The sequence below is a fragment of the Anser brachyrhynchus genome, assembly GCF_964034855.1.
Source record: "Anser brachyrhynchus genome assembly, chromosome: 9".
NCBI lineage: Eukaryota > Metazoa > Chordata > Aves > Anseriformes > Anatidae > Anser > Anser brachyrhynchus.
The window spans coordinates 12139572-12154652 of record NC_137703.1 but is presented as its reverse complement, the minus strand read 5'-3'; the positions used below and the strand labels follow the sequence as shown (position 1 = coordinate 12154652).

Genomic DNA, 15081 nt, shown 5'->3' with positions numbered 1-15081 from the left:
TAGAGCCCCAACAGAGGGATTTTCAGGTAACCCCTGCAATGGAAGTTACTCATATCCTTCACAGCAGTGATGCTTTTTCTGCCTTCACATACAGAAAAACTGGGAATGATTTAGCAACAGGGAGGTTTCCTTAAATGCCTTTTGCCCTCCTTTTACAGCACTAAGTGGGGATTTTGCTAGAGACCATCTCTCTTCCACAGGATACAGGTAGATCAATGGGAGCTTTAAAATGGCCCCTGGCAGGGTACAAAACCAAACGGCTGCGGGGCCTGGGCACTGCTCTGTAACAGCCCAGAGCTCACACGGAGCTCACGGTGCTGCAGGAGCCGCCTCTGGCTGATCCCCTGGGAGAGAGGGCAGCAAGGCCGCGTTTTCAGGCAGACTGGTCAATGCGTGGTGCCCAGCGCAGCTCCCCGAGTGCTGCACAGCGAGAAGTTGCACCACTAAAATGGAGTTTTTGGAAACAACCTTTAAGTATCACACAGGCGTCTTTGCCATCGGCAGCCACAGGTTTCTCTGGGATCTTGCTCACACCATGGTAAGAAAAGGATCCCTAAAGCACAACAAAGCACTGCAAACCAGAGAAACCCATTTGCTCCTTTTTGAACCGCAGGCTTAAGCGATTCACACCAACAGCTAATGCAAGCACCTAGGTGAGGAGGGAAGCTACCAAATGCACTTTAGCGTGTAAGAGCATTCCTAATCCTCTGGGAGGGGTTGGGGACCAAAATACTCACAGCACAAGCAGAAAGAACTTTAAATCCCTCCGAGGGCTGGGAGAAAGCATCCTTCATCCTTCCCAGTGTGAAAGGGCCTGTCCCAGGGCAGTGGGCTGGGTGAAAATGGCTGTAAGAGGAAGGAGCCAGATGCTGGAGGGTGCCAGGAGCTTGTAAGAGGCTGGAGTTGGGGGTAGGTGGTTTTGCTACTTGTCAGGAAACAAGGCTCCCCATTCTTTGGGAAGTTATTTATTTATTTATTTATTTATTTAATGCCTTTTTTTTTTTTTAAATGTTTAAGTTGTTCAGGTGCAGCAGTCGCGGCTCGTCACCCAGCCAGCTCACCCCGGGGCGAGGCACAGGCCCAGGGGAAAACCCTGACCCTGATCTTGCCCAAGCAGCAAAGGAGCTAAATTAACATCACCTGGGTGATCCGAGTTCTGCCGCTTCCTAATTTCTGAGTGCTTGTCTTTGCCAAACAAGCGACTTGTATTTACAAATATGTTTTTGGCCCATGATTTCTGTAATTAACACAAGCTGTACACTTCTGTAGTGCAGCACCGCCAATAGCAAAACGGCCCAAACCTCGCCCTGCAGGCCACCAGCAGCCTAGGGGCCACCAGGCCATTACCGACCTCCCTGCCAAGCGCCACCAGAAGCAGAGGGCTCCCAGGCTCCGGCTGGAAGGAGCAAGGCAGCAGCACGGCTCCCGGGCCGGATCAGGCCCTGCAGGCCCCCATCTGCCGGCAGGGAGCCCAGAGCCCAGGGGTGCGGGGCGCTGCTGCTCTGCTCAGCTCCGGCCGCTAGAGAGAGCCCCGGCATCAGGCGTGCTGCTCCCACCCGCAGGTGGAAAAAAGATTAAAAAAAAACGCTGGAAAGAAAAAGAAAGCATTTTTTTGCCACCTTACTTTTTTTCTCTTTTTTTTTTCCCCTTTTTTCTTTTCCTTTTTTTTTTTTTCCCCCTACAAGATTGCTGTCTTTTATTTTTCTTATTACTCCAAGTTTGTTTTCATGCTTTTATTTTTGATCTGCTTTCAGTTTCCTAGGGAAGAGCTGGGCTTGGAGAAGAAGGGGTAGGCAGAACCAACACGTAGTTCTCATGCTTCTTCTATGGGATATTCTGGGGGAAAGGTTTCTCACCAGAACGGACTGGATTGCATTGCAGGCCATGGCTGACACCGAAGCTGAGTTGAGCCATGCAAGGAACGGATGAAGAAAACTGATAATATACCAGTAACTGGGGGCTTAAAGGCATCAAAACACCTCCATGGGAGCTAGGGGCCCATTTTCAAAGTGTTACCTGTGATGGAGTTTTATCCAAAAGTAACAGCAGTTTAGTTCGACCCATTATCTGAATATATTTGCCTTGCAGACAGGCCGGGTTGCGTGCTCCAGCCCCGAGCCATGCTCATGCAGCTGAACTGCTCTGGGGACTGATCCCAAAGCTGCCCAGAGCTGCATTTGGCACACGTTCAGGTCACAGGGCGATCAGAGCTAGCTTTGGTCTTCACACTGCGTGCTGCGTGGTGCTCCCCTCCTTGCCCAGGTTCATACTGCCTTCGTGAGTATCCCAGTAACAATTACAGTGGTGATAATTTGTATTTAAATGACCTGTTGTTTTATTCCTGCAAGAACTCCCAATCCCCTCTTGGTGATTTTTTTTAAATTATTTTATTATTATTATTATTTTTAGGGTTACCAGCTCATTTTGAATATTTTCTGTTCAAAATTAAGGTAGGCTGGACTGGGTCACAGGGTTTGGTAGCCCAGATGGTGAAATCTTCCCTTGTTTCTGGGAATCTGGGGATTTGCTCTATATGCACACCTGCTCTTCAGCAGATTGGAAGAATATTTAGGGAACACAAAGTGCTTCCAGCTGAGCAGCAAGCAACTTCCGAGTTGCAGTGAGTGGTCCTGGGGGTCTCACCAAGCAGCACATCCTGATTTCCAGCAGACAACTTCTATCCAACCTGCCTGAGGACCACAGAGAAGGGCCATGGAGAAGAAAAGCCCCCCCCCCCCCGCTGGACCTACCTGCTTCTGATGGGTCTGTTCCTGTTGCTCAGGACCTGCGAGGGTGCTGCTCTCTTCCCAGCTGGAAGTGCAGAGGACTGAGAACAGCAGGGCTCGGAGGTATCAGCCTCAGTCAGCTGTTTCAGTCCCCTTAGCCTACAGAGAATCAATTTGGCATTAACTCGCTGAATTAACTCCTGCCATCACGAGAGCTGGGTTAGGATCCCGGAGGAGCAAGCACCAGGAGGACCTGGACTTCTCCTGCTGGAGGCAATTACAAATTACATTCCTGGAGCACTCTGTGGTGACAAGCACATGTACGGCCTTGCAATATGGAGTGCACTTTGGGTTTGTGCTCAGGCCAGGTGCTGGTGTGCTTCTGCACCAGCTCACCTGCTGCACGGGTCAGAAACCCTACCAGTGAGGCAGGCACATGCTCCTCTCCCTCGTAATTAGACAGTGGATATGTCAACCGTGTTTTAATAAAGATGGGGCAGCATCCAAATCTAAAACAGGCAGGGAAAAAAATATCCTGTGATGTGGCATTATGCTAGTAAGATGTAAATAGGAATCACGTGGTGGTGCTGGAGCCCCAGCACCAGCTAGGGGCTGTTCGTGTTTGCTTGGAGCAGGGTCTTGAAAGGCCATAAGTGAGTCACTAGAGTTGAGCTAGGAAGACAGTTTTGGGGAAAGGGCAGCCCAGGGGAGTGTTTAATAAGGCAAGAGCAGCATCAGGGGAAAGGAGACTATGTGAAAATTGAGGTGTCAGTGCTAGAGCAGCTGCCTGCCATCAGCAAAATGAACCAGGGGCATTTGGCACAGCCAGTGTGGCGTGGAAGAAGAGCATCAGGGAGTGTGCACAGGTGGGAGAGGGCAGCTGCAATCTGCACATCCTACCTTGCAGAGCAGGATGGAGCAGCCAGATTGGCAACTGGGCTGCTGGGTACCCAGCAATGCTGACTTCAAGCAGTCTCTGCTGGCTTACCTTTCTCACAGGTGGAAAATACCTGGGAAACTTGGATCCATCGCCAGCAGCATGATGGATCACCAGCCACATCCGTACAGTTTGAGCTGAGTGTGACTTGGAAACCCAGAGATCAGCAATTCCTCTGGTACAGCCAAAAATCTTTTAAAAGTCCCCAGGCACTCTTCAATGTTCCTTTTGTGGCTCCTACATACAATCCTCCATGCAGGCATTCACGCAGCAGGTGAGAGATGCTGCTCGGGGCTCCAGCTGGCCCCCTTCCCACCACAGCCCAGTGCAGCCTAATGCTTAAACAAGTGCCAAGGCTGGCATGAAAGGAGCCTTTCAAAGGAAACAGACCAACCCAGTAATTTCAGACAGGAGGCTAAAATAAATTGTAAGTTGGCAGAGCTCTTGGCACTTCTGAGTGCCCTGTATTTACAGGCTCTTCCTCCGCTAGCCATGTCCCAGTATTTTTAATTATCTGTTTTGTTGGTCTCTGCCTCTGCTCACTAGCAATACCTAAGGGACTCTGAGATGGAGGCGGTGGGAGGTGAAGAGGATGTAAAAGCAATTCAAAACAGTCAGGCAGTGCTCTGATACAGGCCCTAAAATATCAAAATGAACTCAGCTGGAGTCAGAGCACTCATCCCTGCACAGACCTGAGCCCAAGCCCTTGGAGGGACAGCCTGGTGCACCCCGCACTGCGAAAGGCTGCTCTGCTCCCCCGTGCAGCAGCTATTCCTCGCAAGCAGAGGGGAACAAGTGAATAAACAAACATTTAAGAAAGGTTTTTGAGTTTGGGCTCAAGATTTGCAGTTAATGTTTAGCAGCCTGCCCTTTTCTTTCAGTGTTCTGCTGCAAACTGAATTCATGACTTGGAAGTGGCTTCATCAGCTCGTGTTCGAGTTGTGTGGTTGTATCCTCACCTGCTGCCTTTGAAGACATAAGCCACTCATAGGCCATTTGCCACGTTTTCTTATTGCCTTCCATCACACCACTGCAGGTCTAAACTGTTATTGGGAAGTTTCAAGAAGGTATTTTGCAAACTAAAAGCCATGTTAACAGAAAGGGAAAAAAAAGTATCTTACTTTTGCAAATAATTACACAGCTTTATTATTCAGTATCACAGTCTCAGGAAATGAAACAGTCCAGATCCTTTCCAAGACATTACACAGCCTTTTTCCATCTCTCTGGCCACAAAATAATCAAATTAAATACAAATCATTGTTTTGCTACATCTATTAAATTGGAAGAACATAATTACTGGTAGAACCAGCTAAGCTCCAGGAGTTAAGGGTGGAATGAAGCACTGCCTTCCCCTTCTCTTGCATAACCCGCGGAGGGCACATCCAACAGAAGGACACACTGAACAAGTCTCCAACTCACAGCAGAGAAAAAAAACCCAATTCAGTGTTCCCAGAAAAGCACACGGAGGGACAGAAGGATGCAGTCAATAACAAAATACAATGGTTTATTGAACAAAATGGGGCAAGGCAACGTTCCCTTTACATTCAATGAATTCAGGAGTATGAAGCAAAACATGCTATACACACACGGACACAATACTTTGGTTAAATGTCATTCAGAAGTTCTATGCCAAACCTGGTTAAATTAGAGTGAACAGTCAAAAATAAGAAAGAATAGGCTTGCATAGACAGATTATTGTCAGTGCATGATTTATATATTTAAGAATCAGCTGTTGCAACACAGGATACACTTGCAGCTCTGAGGAATTTAAACCGATCGACTAATCCATCTCATCGTATGGCTAACATTTAGATTCAACAGGCTGAAAGCTTACCCTGAAGAGCTAAACTAGACAACCGCAGTCTTTCTCTGAGGCAGTTAGCAATATTGCAGTACGCAGATGCAGCTGGAGACACACTGTGGAGTCTACTTAGAGTGAACACTGATACAGTGAAACTTGTTTGCTGTGAAATAGGAAATACTTGTTTGTGTGTGCCGTTGTCCTCTCCAGGACTCTCCTGTGAAGAGCATCAACTGCACAGCTTAAGCCTGGCCCTGTGCTACCCAAGAGGAGGCAGCAGCCGAGGATATTTCCAGCCCAGAGGCCGAGAGCAGTGCAGCTTCTCAACACAAGACCTGTGTAGTGCAGCCTGTCTGAGGCATGGCAGTCCAAGTGGCATGTGTGCAGCACAGCTCAACCCTCCACGACAGCCCTGCACGGCCAGAAGTGTGTTATGGCACATTTAAGAGTACAGATAACTGGAGTCTCTGTAGGTTTATGCCCGTCCTTCACAAGAAGAGACAAGCAGCCTGTGGTGTATGTTATGTGAGGGGCACTGCTGTGCCTCAGTGCTGTATCCCACACTCACCTCCCAAAGCAACCGCAAAACTAAGCACTGAGCAGAGGGAGAGAGTGGGGCAGAACCAGAACAGTCCCTCTGCTGGGGACGGATATAGGGCAACCTCAAAGTCTTCCCCAAACGGGAACTCCTGCTGCAGCAGCTGCCTCCCTGGGCATCACCGCCACAAACAGCAGAGAACTTGGTCGCCTGTCTGTCCCTGCTCTGAGCTGTGCTTTGTTTCCTACTGCACCTGAACACAGCCTTGCAGCATCAGTGCTGCCATGAGGAATAGCAGGAGCAGTCTGATCCGGCTGGCAGATGCCCAGGAGAATTACTTCTTGCAGAGAATATGAGTTTTATGGACTGGCTGCACTATATTACAGGAGTGTAAACTAAGTAGGGGAATCCTCACACTGTCTCCAAAGTGCTCCCCTTATATATAAATTAGCAATCCACAGTTAGTTTGCATACAGGTTAATATGAATTAAAATAAAAACCTTGATAATAAAAAATATATAATATACACATTGATCAATAAACTGAACGAATACCCTCTAATGTAACAGTGGCTGTAGTTTGGCACAAAATAAAAAACTCAAAGGTCTAGCACTGTAAAAAAAATCTTTTTTTCTTATGATTGTTATTAAACTTGATTCATATCCTGACAGGTGGGAGTGCAGAGATATAAAAATACTGTACATACAAGATCCCTTTTACAGAGTGAAGCAGACTGCAGCATTTGCAACTTCTACCCTTTCTCCCCACAAGGAGGAAATTCAATGATGAGACTTAATCTATCTCCCCTAACAGCTGATATTTTCCCACCCCCATTAAGTTCAAAACCATGAAGTTCTTTAAAAAAAGATTAACCTGTTTGATCTATTCCCGTGACGACAACCGCTTCTCACTGCAGGAAGCTGTACAGTCCAAGTTTTAAGACAGTATTTCGTAGCAAGGTGACTCAGATCAGACTGTCAAAGACGTCGAGTATCCCTGCATGTAAGGCACGATCACTCGGGTTCGCCTCACCTCTCTTCTGCGGACCATTGTGCTTTGGACGGAGGTGAGGTGGCGGCGAGAGCTCTTGCTGGTGAGATGTGCCTGCTATGGAGATTAGGAAGTGCCAGGATTTCACGCTGATGGACTTTCCACGCGGTGCTTGTTGCATTGTTAATGCACGTGGCAAGAAAGGGATGCAAGAGCTGAGTGACCTGGGCAGGGGTTCCTGCAAGAGCTCTGACATGCTTATTACATCCAGAGCAAAACCACAGGCAGAGCTACTGAAACTCGGTAATTGAAGACACACACACACAAAAGTTGAACATTTCTCTGCCATGGATGGGAGATTTTGCTCTGGCTGTTCCTTTGTAAAAGAACGGCTTCAGTGATGCTGGTTTTGCATCTCCCTGACTCTCAGCAGAGCTGTGGCTGCTGAGCTCTAAGAAGAATTGGCTCCTTTTTCATCCCTGGTCTCAACTCTTGTTGACTTCAGTGGGGCCATGGGAGTGGCTACTAAACACGTAAAGTCCAGTTGCAACTTCTGCCTCAGGAACCCCGTGTCTGCACAAGGCCCACAAGGCATGTCAGATGAGCAATTGCTCTGTTTATCCCCCAGTTATTAAATGCTTTTCTCAGCTACCATTCTTAGCATTTCTCCCTGTAGACAGAGGTGCCAGCTCCCTTCTAGCAAATCCTCGAGGCCCTCCTATTTACAAGGGCTATAAAAAAATCAAACAGGAGAAGAAACACAAGGGACAGCAAATGAATAAAGGCAAGGAATAAGACTAGAAAGTTAAGTACTAAGGGAAGACAGAGCAAAGCAGCCCCAGAGCATTCAGCAGTCCCTGAAAGCACCCAAGTAGCAGACGCTTCTGGGTCCTTCCCTTGAGCTCCCTCTTCTTGGTGCCACAGCTGGACACCTCGGCTGGCCCGAGGAGGCCATTAAGGAGATCCTGCAGCTTCACAGAGCAGGCACTGGGGCATTCTTTGGACTTTACCCAGCTTCCAAACAAAATCAACCATGATTTTCTCTCATGACATTTCCACCCACTCCCACCGAAGTCAACAACCTGGATACTCCTAAGCATCTCTCCTGATTTAATAGGTTCTTCCTGTGTCAGCAGGCTCAGGGCCTTCATGACTTTCCTGAATAGAAGAAGACAGAAGTTACATCAGCCAACTGCAGTGCAAGTCAGCTACAGAAGCCCAGGGAGGGCTGAGTTCTTAGTTGGTAGTTTCCCCTTGCCTTGTGCAGAGGGTCACCAGTTTCCCATGGACAGTGAGTACAAAGCACAACTGCTTTCTTGTTTGGTAGGATTTTTCCCCATCCTATTTTCCTAAGTGCCCCTGATGATACAAGCTGGGGTATTTGTAAAAGTATTAGTACGTAAAACCCCACCAGGCATCCAATTCACAAAAATATGCACACACTAATGGCAAGGAGGGGGAAAAAATCCCACACACACACAAAAAAAAGGCATTTTCAACAGTAGAAATTTTGAGTGTTACATGAAATACAAAAATAAACTTTTATAAAGTAAAATCAATTCAAATGAGGTTGCCACATTAACCCAAGTTATCTAACAAAAAAAAATACAGTCTATGTTGTTGTTTTTTCCTGATCATTTAAAAACAACATTAACACTTCTGAATGGACAAAGATGGAACAAAAAGAGGGCACAAGGCAAGGACAGTAAAATCTAGCCTCTGGCTGGAAAATTTCCTGAGAAGAAAGAGCAAACAAGCAAGAGCTTGTGACTCACTTAAAGACTCATGCAGGTAAGCAAGCCTATGGGCTGGAAGCAAGGGTACACAGCTAACAGGTTGCTGCTGATCCAGTCTATGTTGCAACGTTTTTGGCTGGTGCATGCCTGGAGCAGAGGCCTACCGGGGCTGTCTGGTACTTCACAGGGAGTGAGCTGGTGCCAACATCCCAGGGGGGTAAGAGATGAGTTGTTGAGCAAGGCAAGGCATGGGCTCGTGCTGTGGTATTAAATGATCTCCTTGCAACTTATGTGAAAAATGAGTTGCCTCGTCTTCCTAGTGATTTGTCTCTGTAGCTCTCCTGACCAAGGACAAGAGCCAAGGTTAAAGCCTTTCAGCTGCCTTTGGGCTTGAATTGTGCATTAGTGCAAGAGCAGAGAGCCATGATCTCTTCCGACTTCCTATCGGTGCTCCACGCCAGCATTCACTCTCCACAAAGCTCCACAGAGCTGTCAGGCTCCTTTCCCAGGCAGCTGCACAGATCGGTGGTGAGGGCGAGCACAACCACAGCTCTGCCTGCCCTCCTCAGCAAAGCCAGCAGCAGGACTGGCAGCTGCCAGCAGCAGCAGCAGAGCATGGCAGGACAGGCTCTGTGCCGGGCTGTAAGGGAGCAGGGCTGCAGGGGCACCAAGAGCACTGCAGGAGGCTCTGCTGCCATGAGTGAGACTGCCAGGTGAATAACTAACCTGTACTGGCTGGGCAGACTCCAAGCCAGTGTCCAGCTACTCAGCTTTGCAGTTTAAAAATGCACTTGAAAAAAACATGGCAAAAAAAAAAGGAAAAAAGGTTAGCAAGACAAAAGAATTGGAATGACAGAAGGCAAAGGGAAAAAGGCTACTTGTTACTGCAAGAGCAGAATGATTTTCAAAGAGTGGAGGGAAAACAAGCCATCAAAAGGGGAAAAATAAAGAAAAAACAGTGCATGGGCAGATCTGTACAGAGAACTTAAACTTGAATACACTGCTGTACCCTGGAGAGCAATAGTTCTAACCTGACTGGAGCCTGCCTGGGGTGCTGGACGGAGCAGCGCAGAGAGGAAGCAGTTAGCAGAGACATTTTGCAGACTACTTGGCACTCTGTGTCTACCTCAAAGTTGCTTTTAACCATAGCTTTTGGATTCAGTGCTTTATGTCCATACGGCCCTCCCTCAATCCTATGTTTACAGGACACTCGTGTTCTGACATAAGTTACTGTGCTCAAGTGCATCAGCAGCTGAGCTAGGAGTTACAGTAGCTCCTACTTGGCTTCAGTGAAATTCCTTAGCTTGTACCACCTGGGAGCTCAAAGCAGGTGACCACAGAGATGCCCTCAGGCACTGAAATATGTTTGCGTGATTATTCCCAATCCACAACTCCCAGCTTCATCAACTCCCTGGCATGCCTTAAAAGTCATGCACATAAGATCTAATTTCAGTTGAAATAGTTCTTCCTCTTAACTGTCCTACCCTATATCCTGGAGCTAAATGCGTGGTTACGCACCCTAACCAAATTGCTGGAAACCCTAGAAAGAAACACAGCACTTAAGAAGTTTTGTTCTAGAGGCAATTTCTTCCTCACCAGTCCCAGATTCTAGCTTTGGATGGCATATACTGTGAGGACACTCTCTCCTTCCTGCAAGCTACCATGACTGTCAGATTGGCTCAGCTCTCTTATCCAGCAGCAGAAGAAACACACATTCCCTTTAACAACTCTTTGCTCAGTCATCCTAATATGGAAAGAACTTGGACTTGAGATGTTCTGCTGCGTTGCCATAACCCAGCTCATATGTTGGATTTTTCTCCCTTTTGTATGTGCATCTCTATTCGTCATATTTGTCAAAACTCCAGCCAAAGTTTAAAAATAAATGAAAGCCTCAAAGGAATATAAGAGGGAGCTGTTAAATCAGCTAGTTGCTTCACACAGCTCAGTGGCGGCTAGATTGTACTGCACTGCTTAAGTGATCACATATGAGTAGGAAATTGAAACGAACAAGTGTTCCTTATTAATACGATGACACTTAAAAAGGAGATCCTGGGAGTGGAAGGTGGACCCCCCATAGGGTAAGGAATTGAGAAAGTTGCCTGGCAATTCCAGTAATGTTTGCTACAGAAGAGTCAGTACCAAAGCGAAGGCTAGCACAGTTTACTGCTTCCTACGGGAACCTGGAAAGCAAAACAGAAAGGAGAAACAGTCTGTAAGGATAGGTCCTGGTAAAGAAAGTTCTACCTGCAGTCATCTTACTTGTACTGCCCTCTTGGATCTCTGTGTGTCAAAGGGGGAACTGTACACTACTCCAGCAAAGGGAAGGATAGATCCACAAGACACCCCTTTCTCGCAGGCTGTGAACGGCACCGCAGTCACATTTCACAGCCTTGCTAAGGAAAACGGAATAAACACTGGGCTTACAGACTATATAAACTGCCATCAACTTTCCAGCTCTTTTGATGACTACAGAACACAAAAGCTTCCAAAACTTTAAATTTTGGCATGAAAACTGTCCACATTTAAGTTACAATCAGTGGAGTTGGAAGAAATCTGACTGAGTCTACCTCTGGCTGCACCTTTCTTCCCCAGAGCCTCTAAAGATAACTCAGACAAGTGGCACACAGATTTCAAGAACTGGGGGGAGGGTGATCCCACACTGCTCTGGTGCCAAATTATTTCAGGAAACAAGCCAACAAAGCAGTGCTGAGATGCTACAGGAATAAAACAAGCCTGTTCTCAGAACAAGCTTCTGTACAATCATCCCATGCGCATGCCAGACAGGAGATACTCTGAGACTTTTTTGTCACGTATTGGATCATTTGATATTAGTGAGTCACCTAAAACTCATCACATCATTGTCTTCATGTTATTTCTCCTTCACTTGCTGTCTGGATTCACAGTCATTCATCATTAAGAGATCACACAGGACAAGCAGAGAGCACTTTGACAAACTCGAGGCAAACCAGTTCAGGTTTTCCCTCTCAGCCAGCAATGTGCTCAGCAAGTAGAACTCACTGAGTAGCATCACCTGCCTGTTGGGGCAGTAACATGCATTCCTCCATTATTAGCATTCCTCTTTCAAACACCCTTTCCTTCAGGCTGGCTACACAAGGAAAACAACCCACAACAACCCACATGTTAGGCCAGCTATGGACTTGTTCCTACCTTTAGGAGAGTGCTCAGGTTTGGAAAACTGACGTGAGGGGCTGGGCTGGCTTGTGTAATACCGAGCATGTTCAAAGTCATTGAGGAGAGGCTGTGACCTGACAAACACACGGTGGCAGAAAGGAAAAAAATGTTAAGAATGTTGCAGGTGGGCACAGTGGGGACAACAGGATGGGACAGTAACAAAATTAAAAGGCACGAGAGTATGGCAAAAGGATCACCTCAGCTGCCTGGTGTGTCCCTGCCAGTTTAAAGCAAACTGGTTAGGGATTTCCACTTGCAGACCAGCTCCTCTGAGCACAGCCTGATACTGTTCATATGGTGAGAAATACCTAGCATTCACTACTTCCCATGGTCTGCTTTCATTTAATAATGGTTTCAATTTTTCAGGAAACAAAGAACTTCCATTATGAAATTTGATGCAAACCTCACTCAAAAGGAAAGAGAAACGTTTCAAAGTGTTTAATGCTTGCCTTGCTTTCACCCTAGAACATTTTAAATAGATCTGTCTTCACCTGCACACCTTCATTGTTTTGTTTGCAAATTAGACAAAAGCTTCTAAGCTCATATCAGGATTGGAAATCAAAACCACCAGCGTCACTTACAGGATTCTGTCCCACACCAGGAGCATTAGGCCAGGGTACAAAGTGATTCAGAAGATGCACTGCATTACAGCACGTTCCCATCACTTCTGGGATGAGGCACCCCAAAGCACAACATGCACGCTGCAGTGGGGTGTCCACACACAGCAGCAGCAGTGTACAGGGCATAAATGGGGAGCAAGGACACAAGGGAACAGCTGTGCAAATGCAGCATGATTATTCCTTCCCGCCCAGAGATGACATTTGGTTTCACATCCCCAGAAGTTTTTTTTAACCCTCTTGGTGCTTCTCTGCCATTTTACAAATGTCACTGCACAGGCTCATCCATCCCTGTCAGCGCCAGGCAGGAAGACCAATATGGCCAGAAGCCACAAGCACAGCGAGTGACGCATGCCACCGAGCACCTCGTGAGCTCTGTGCCAGACGTCTCCTTTCAATGCTAAAACCTCTGCTCTCTACCAACCCCCTCGTGGGTCAGGCTGGTCGCCCCACGACTGCTCCCCAGGACTCAGCTTGCGTGCAGCTTCCTGAGTGCATCTCCCCAGTTTTACTAGCCACGCGTTCAGCTCACCTTAAAGACCTGTCACCTTTGTGTCGCTGGGTTTCAGGCCCTTCTTTTGACCTTGAGCGCGGCGACTCACTTGCATCATGCTGACGAGAAGAATAAAAAGCAGTTCAACTGGCTGTCTGCATGCCTTGCGAGACACCAGCCATCGTGTCGAGACTGCCTCAGCTCCACACAGCCCTTTTGTGCTCAGCTTTTGCACACTAACCACAGCCAGACACGTGCAAATGGCTGGATCAGGACTAACTGACGATAACTGAAACTCAGCCTTGCTGAGCCAAACTTAAGCTTTACTCTAAATTCAGGTTCAGTGCTGGGGGACCCATCCCAAAGCTGAGGCCAAGTGCATACAGTCCATGTTAATGACTGCACGCAACATGGCTGAGCATGAGGGACCAGCTGCACAAAGCTGTGCTGCTGCAACTGCTCAAACATGGTAAGGAGTATGAAAACATCAGCTACCTCCAGCTGGCCCCAAGATTAACAGAACAGCTCCTTTAGCACATTAGGAAGGCAGATTATGAAATCTGTTCCTTATCACCTTCCACAACAGCTAGCCAAGATTCTGCAGTATTACACTAAAACCTAACCTAGGCTTGATATACTCATTACTTCATAATAAAATTGGCTCAGCTGTGCTGTCCCTGTACCTGTGGTGAACAAACAGAACCAACTACTGCTTTTACTGTTACAGCAAGGACTTCGGCAGAGAAAAAGTCCTGCAGCAGGAGGGCTGACAGTGCTTCAGGGAGGCCACGAGGTGCTGTGACATCCACCACCAGCCTCCAAGGCCACAATCTAAGGCATATCTTACTTGAGACTGAGTCTAAAGAGTATCTAACCAAGGACAGGGCTCCAAAAGCTTAGGAAGCAGCTGAGTAACAGGCAGCAAGACCCTTTGCATGCAAGGGTCTGTACCATTCCTCTTGGTCTCATCACCCACCCTCGCCTCCCTCTGAAACAATGTTATAGGATTTCATCTGGGAGACCTCCTGAAGCTTGACATACCTTCCAGTCTTGATCATGCCTCCTCCTTTCAAAGGAAGACTTTTCTCTCTCCTTCCCTTTCTTGAAAGCCTTTTTTTCCTCAGCCATCAAGAGACGGGCAATTTCCTGAAAGGGAAAATACAGACAGCATGTCAGAGGTTGTACTGCTCTTCTCGGTTTGAGCTGTTTAAAATCTCTCCTATGGACAGCTGCTAAGTCAGATGGGTGCAAAGCCAGGATTCTACCTGAGACTGCGATCAGTGACCAAATGACAGAGCAGAAGCAAGACTGACTACATGCTGCATGCCCAGAGGACCCCCATTTGCCTGGTTTGTTTGCAGAGCCTTTCAGCCCTGTGTTTCTTTTCCTTCAGTATTGGGTTCATCTTGCAGCATCTCTGATAGTCTCCTACAGGGTTCAGTTACAAGAGATGCTCTTCTACAGCCATGAAGAGGAATTCCTCTGTCAAGGCTGCAACACGCAACATAGCACCCCGTTAAACTAACCTGAACATAAACATGAAAACCAGCCAGAAACACCCCACTTGAGGCCTGAAATTCCCCTACAAGGGGAAAAATGAGCAACTAGAGGGTCAGAGAAGACAAGTAGGGCTTAGTTTCCATAAATAAAATACTACAAACATTTAGCTTCCTACTCACCTCGTCCTGAGCCACTTGAGCTGCCTTCTGATCTGCCTGGTCGGCCTGAAAAGAAAAAAAAAAAAAAAAAAAAAAAAGAGAGACAAAACAGTAAAACCTCTAAAATTATTAAGAGGCATCAACTGACTGGGCAAGGCAAGCGTCCACACAAATACACTACCATCCTCTCCAAATATATTAAATTAACTCAATATTTACCTAATAATCATAACCCAGTAACAAAGTGGCATTTCAGCTGAGTTTTGTCCCCACCTATCTGGGAAGCCACACCACAATACATTGCCCACTCCACTGCCCTTTCTCCCACCCCCAGCCCAAGACAGGCTCTGGCCTGTTTCACTTCTCAGCTCACCAACCATACTGCCCAAAGGC

At 47.2% G+C, this 15081-nt stretch overlaps 1 protein-coding gene and 1 long non-coding RNA gene across 3 annotated transcripts in view; one reads left to right on the top strand and one right to left on the bottom strand.

Annotated features, from left to right (window-relative positions):
* Positions 1-740: 740 nt before the first annotated feature.
* LOC308199686 lies at positions 741-2734 on the top strand. Its single transcript, XR_013954858.1, has 3 exons — positions 741-2277; positions 2410-2450; positions 2556-2734. It is a non-coding gene; the product is annotated as an uncharacterized lncRNA (long non-coding RNA).
* A 2050-nt stretch (positions 2735-4784) lies between these two features.
* CCDC50 (coiled-coil domain containing 50) overlaps positions 4785-15081 on the bottom strand; it is a 42370-nt gene continuing 32073 nt past the window's right edge. For both annotated transcript variants that reach the window (XM_080604186.1, XM_080604187.1), the window contains 5 exons: positions 14710-14754; positions 14072-14176; positions 13070-13149; positions 11897-11994; positions 4785-10908 (listed from right to left, as the gene is read on the bottom strand). In XM_080604186.1, the coding sequence (XP_080460312.1) occupies positions 10889-10908; positions 11897-11994; positions 13070-13149; positions 14072-14176; positions 14710-14754 (348 nt within the window). In that variant the 3' untranslated portion in view covers positions 4785-10888. The remainder of the gene's footprint in view (positions 10909-11896; positions 11995-13069; positions 13150-14071; positions 14177-14709; positions 14755-15081) is intronic.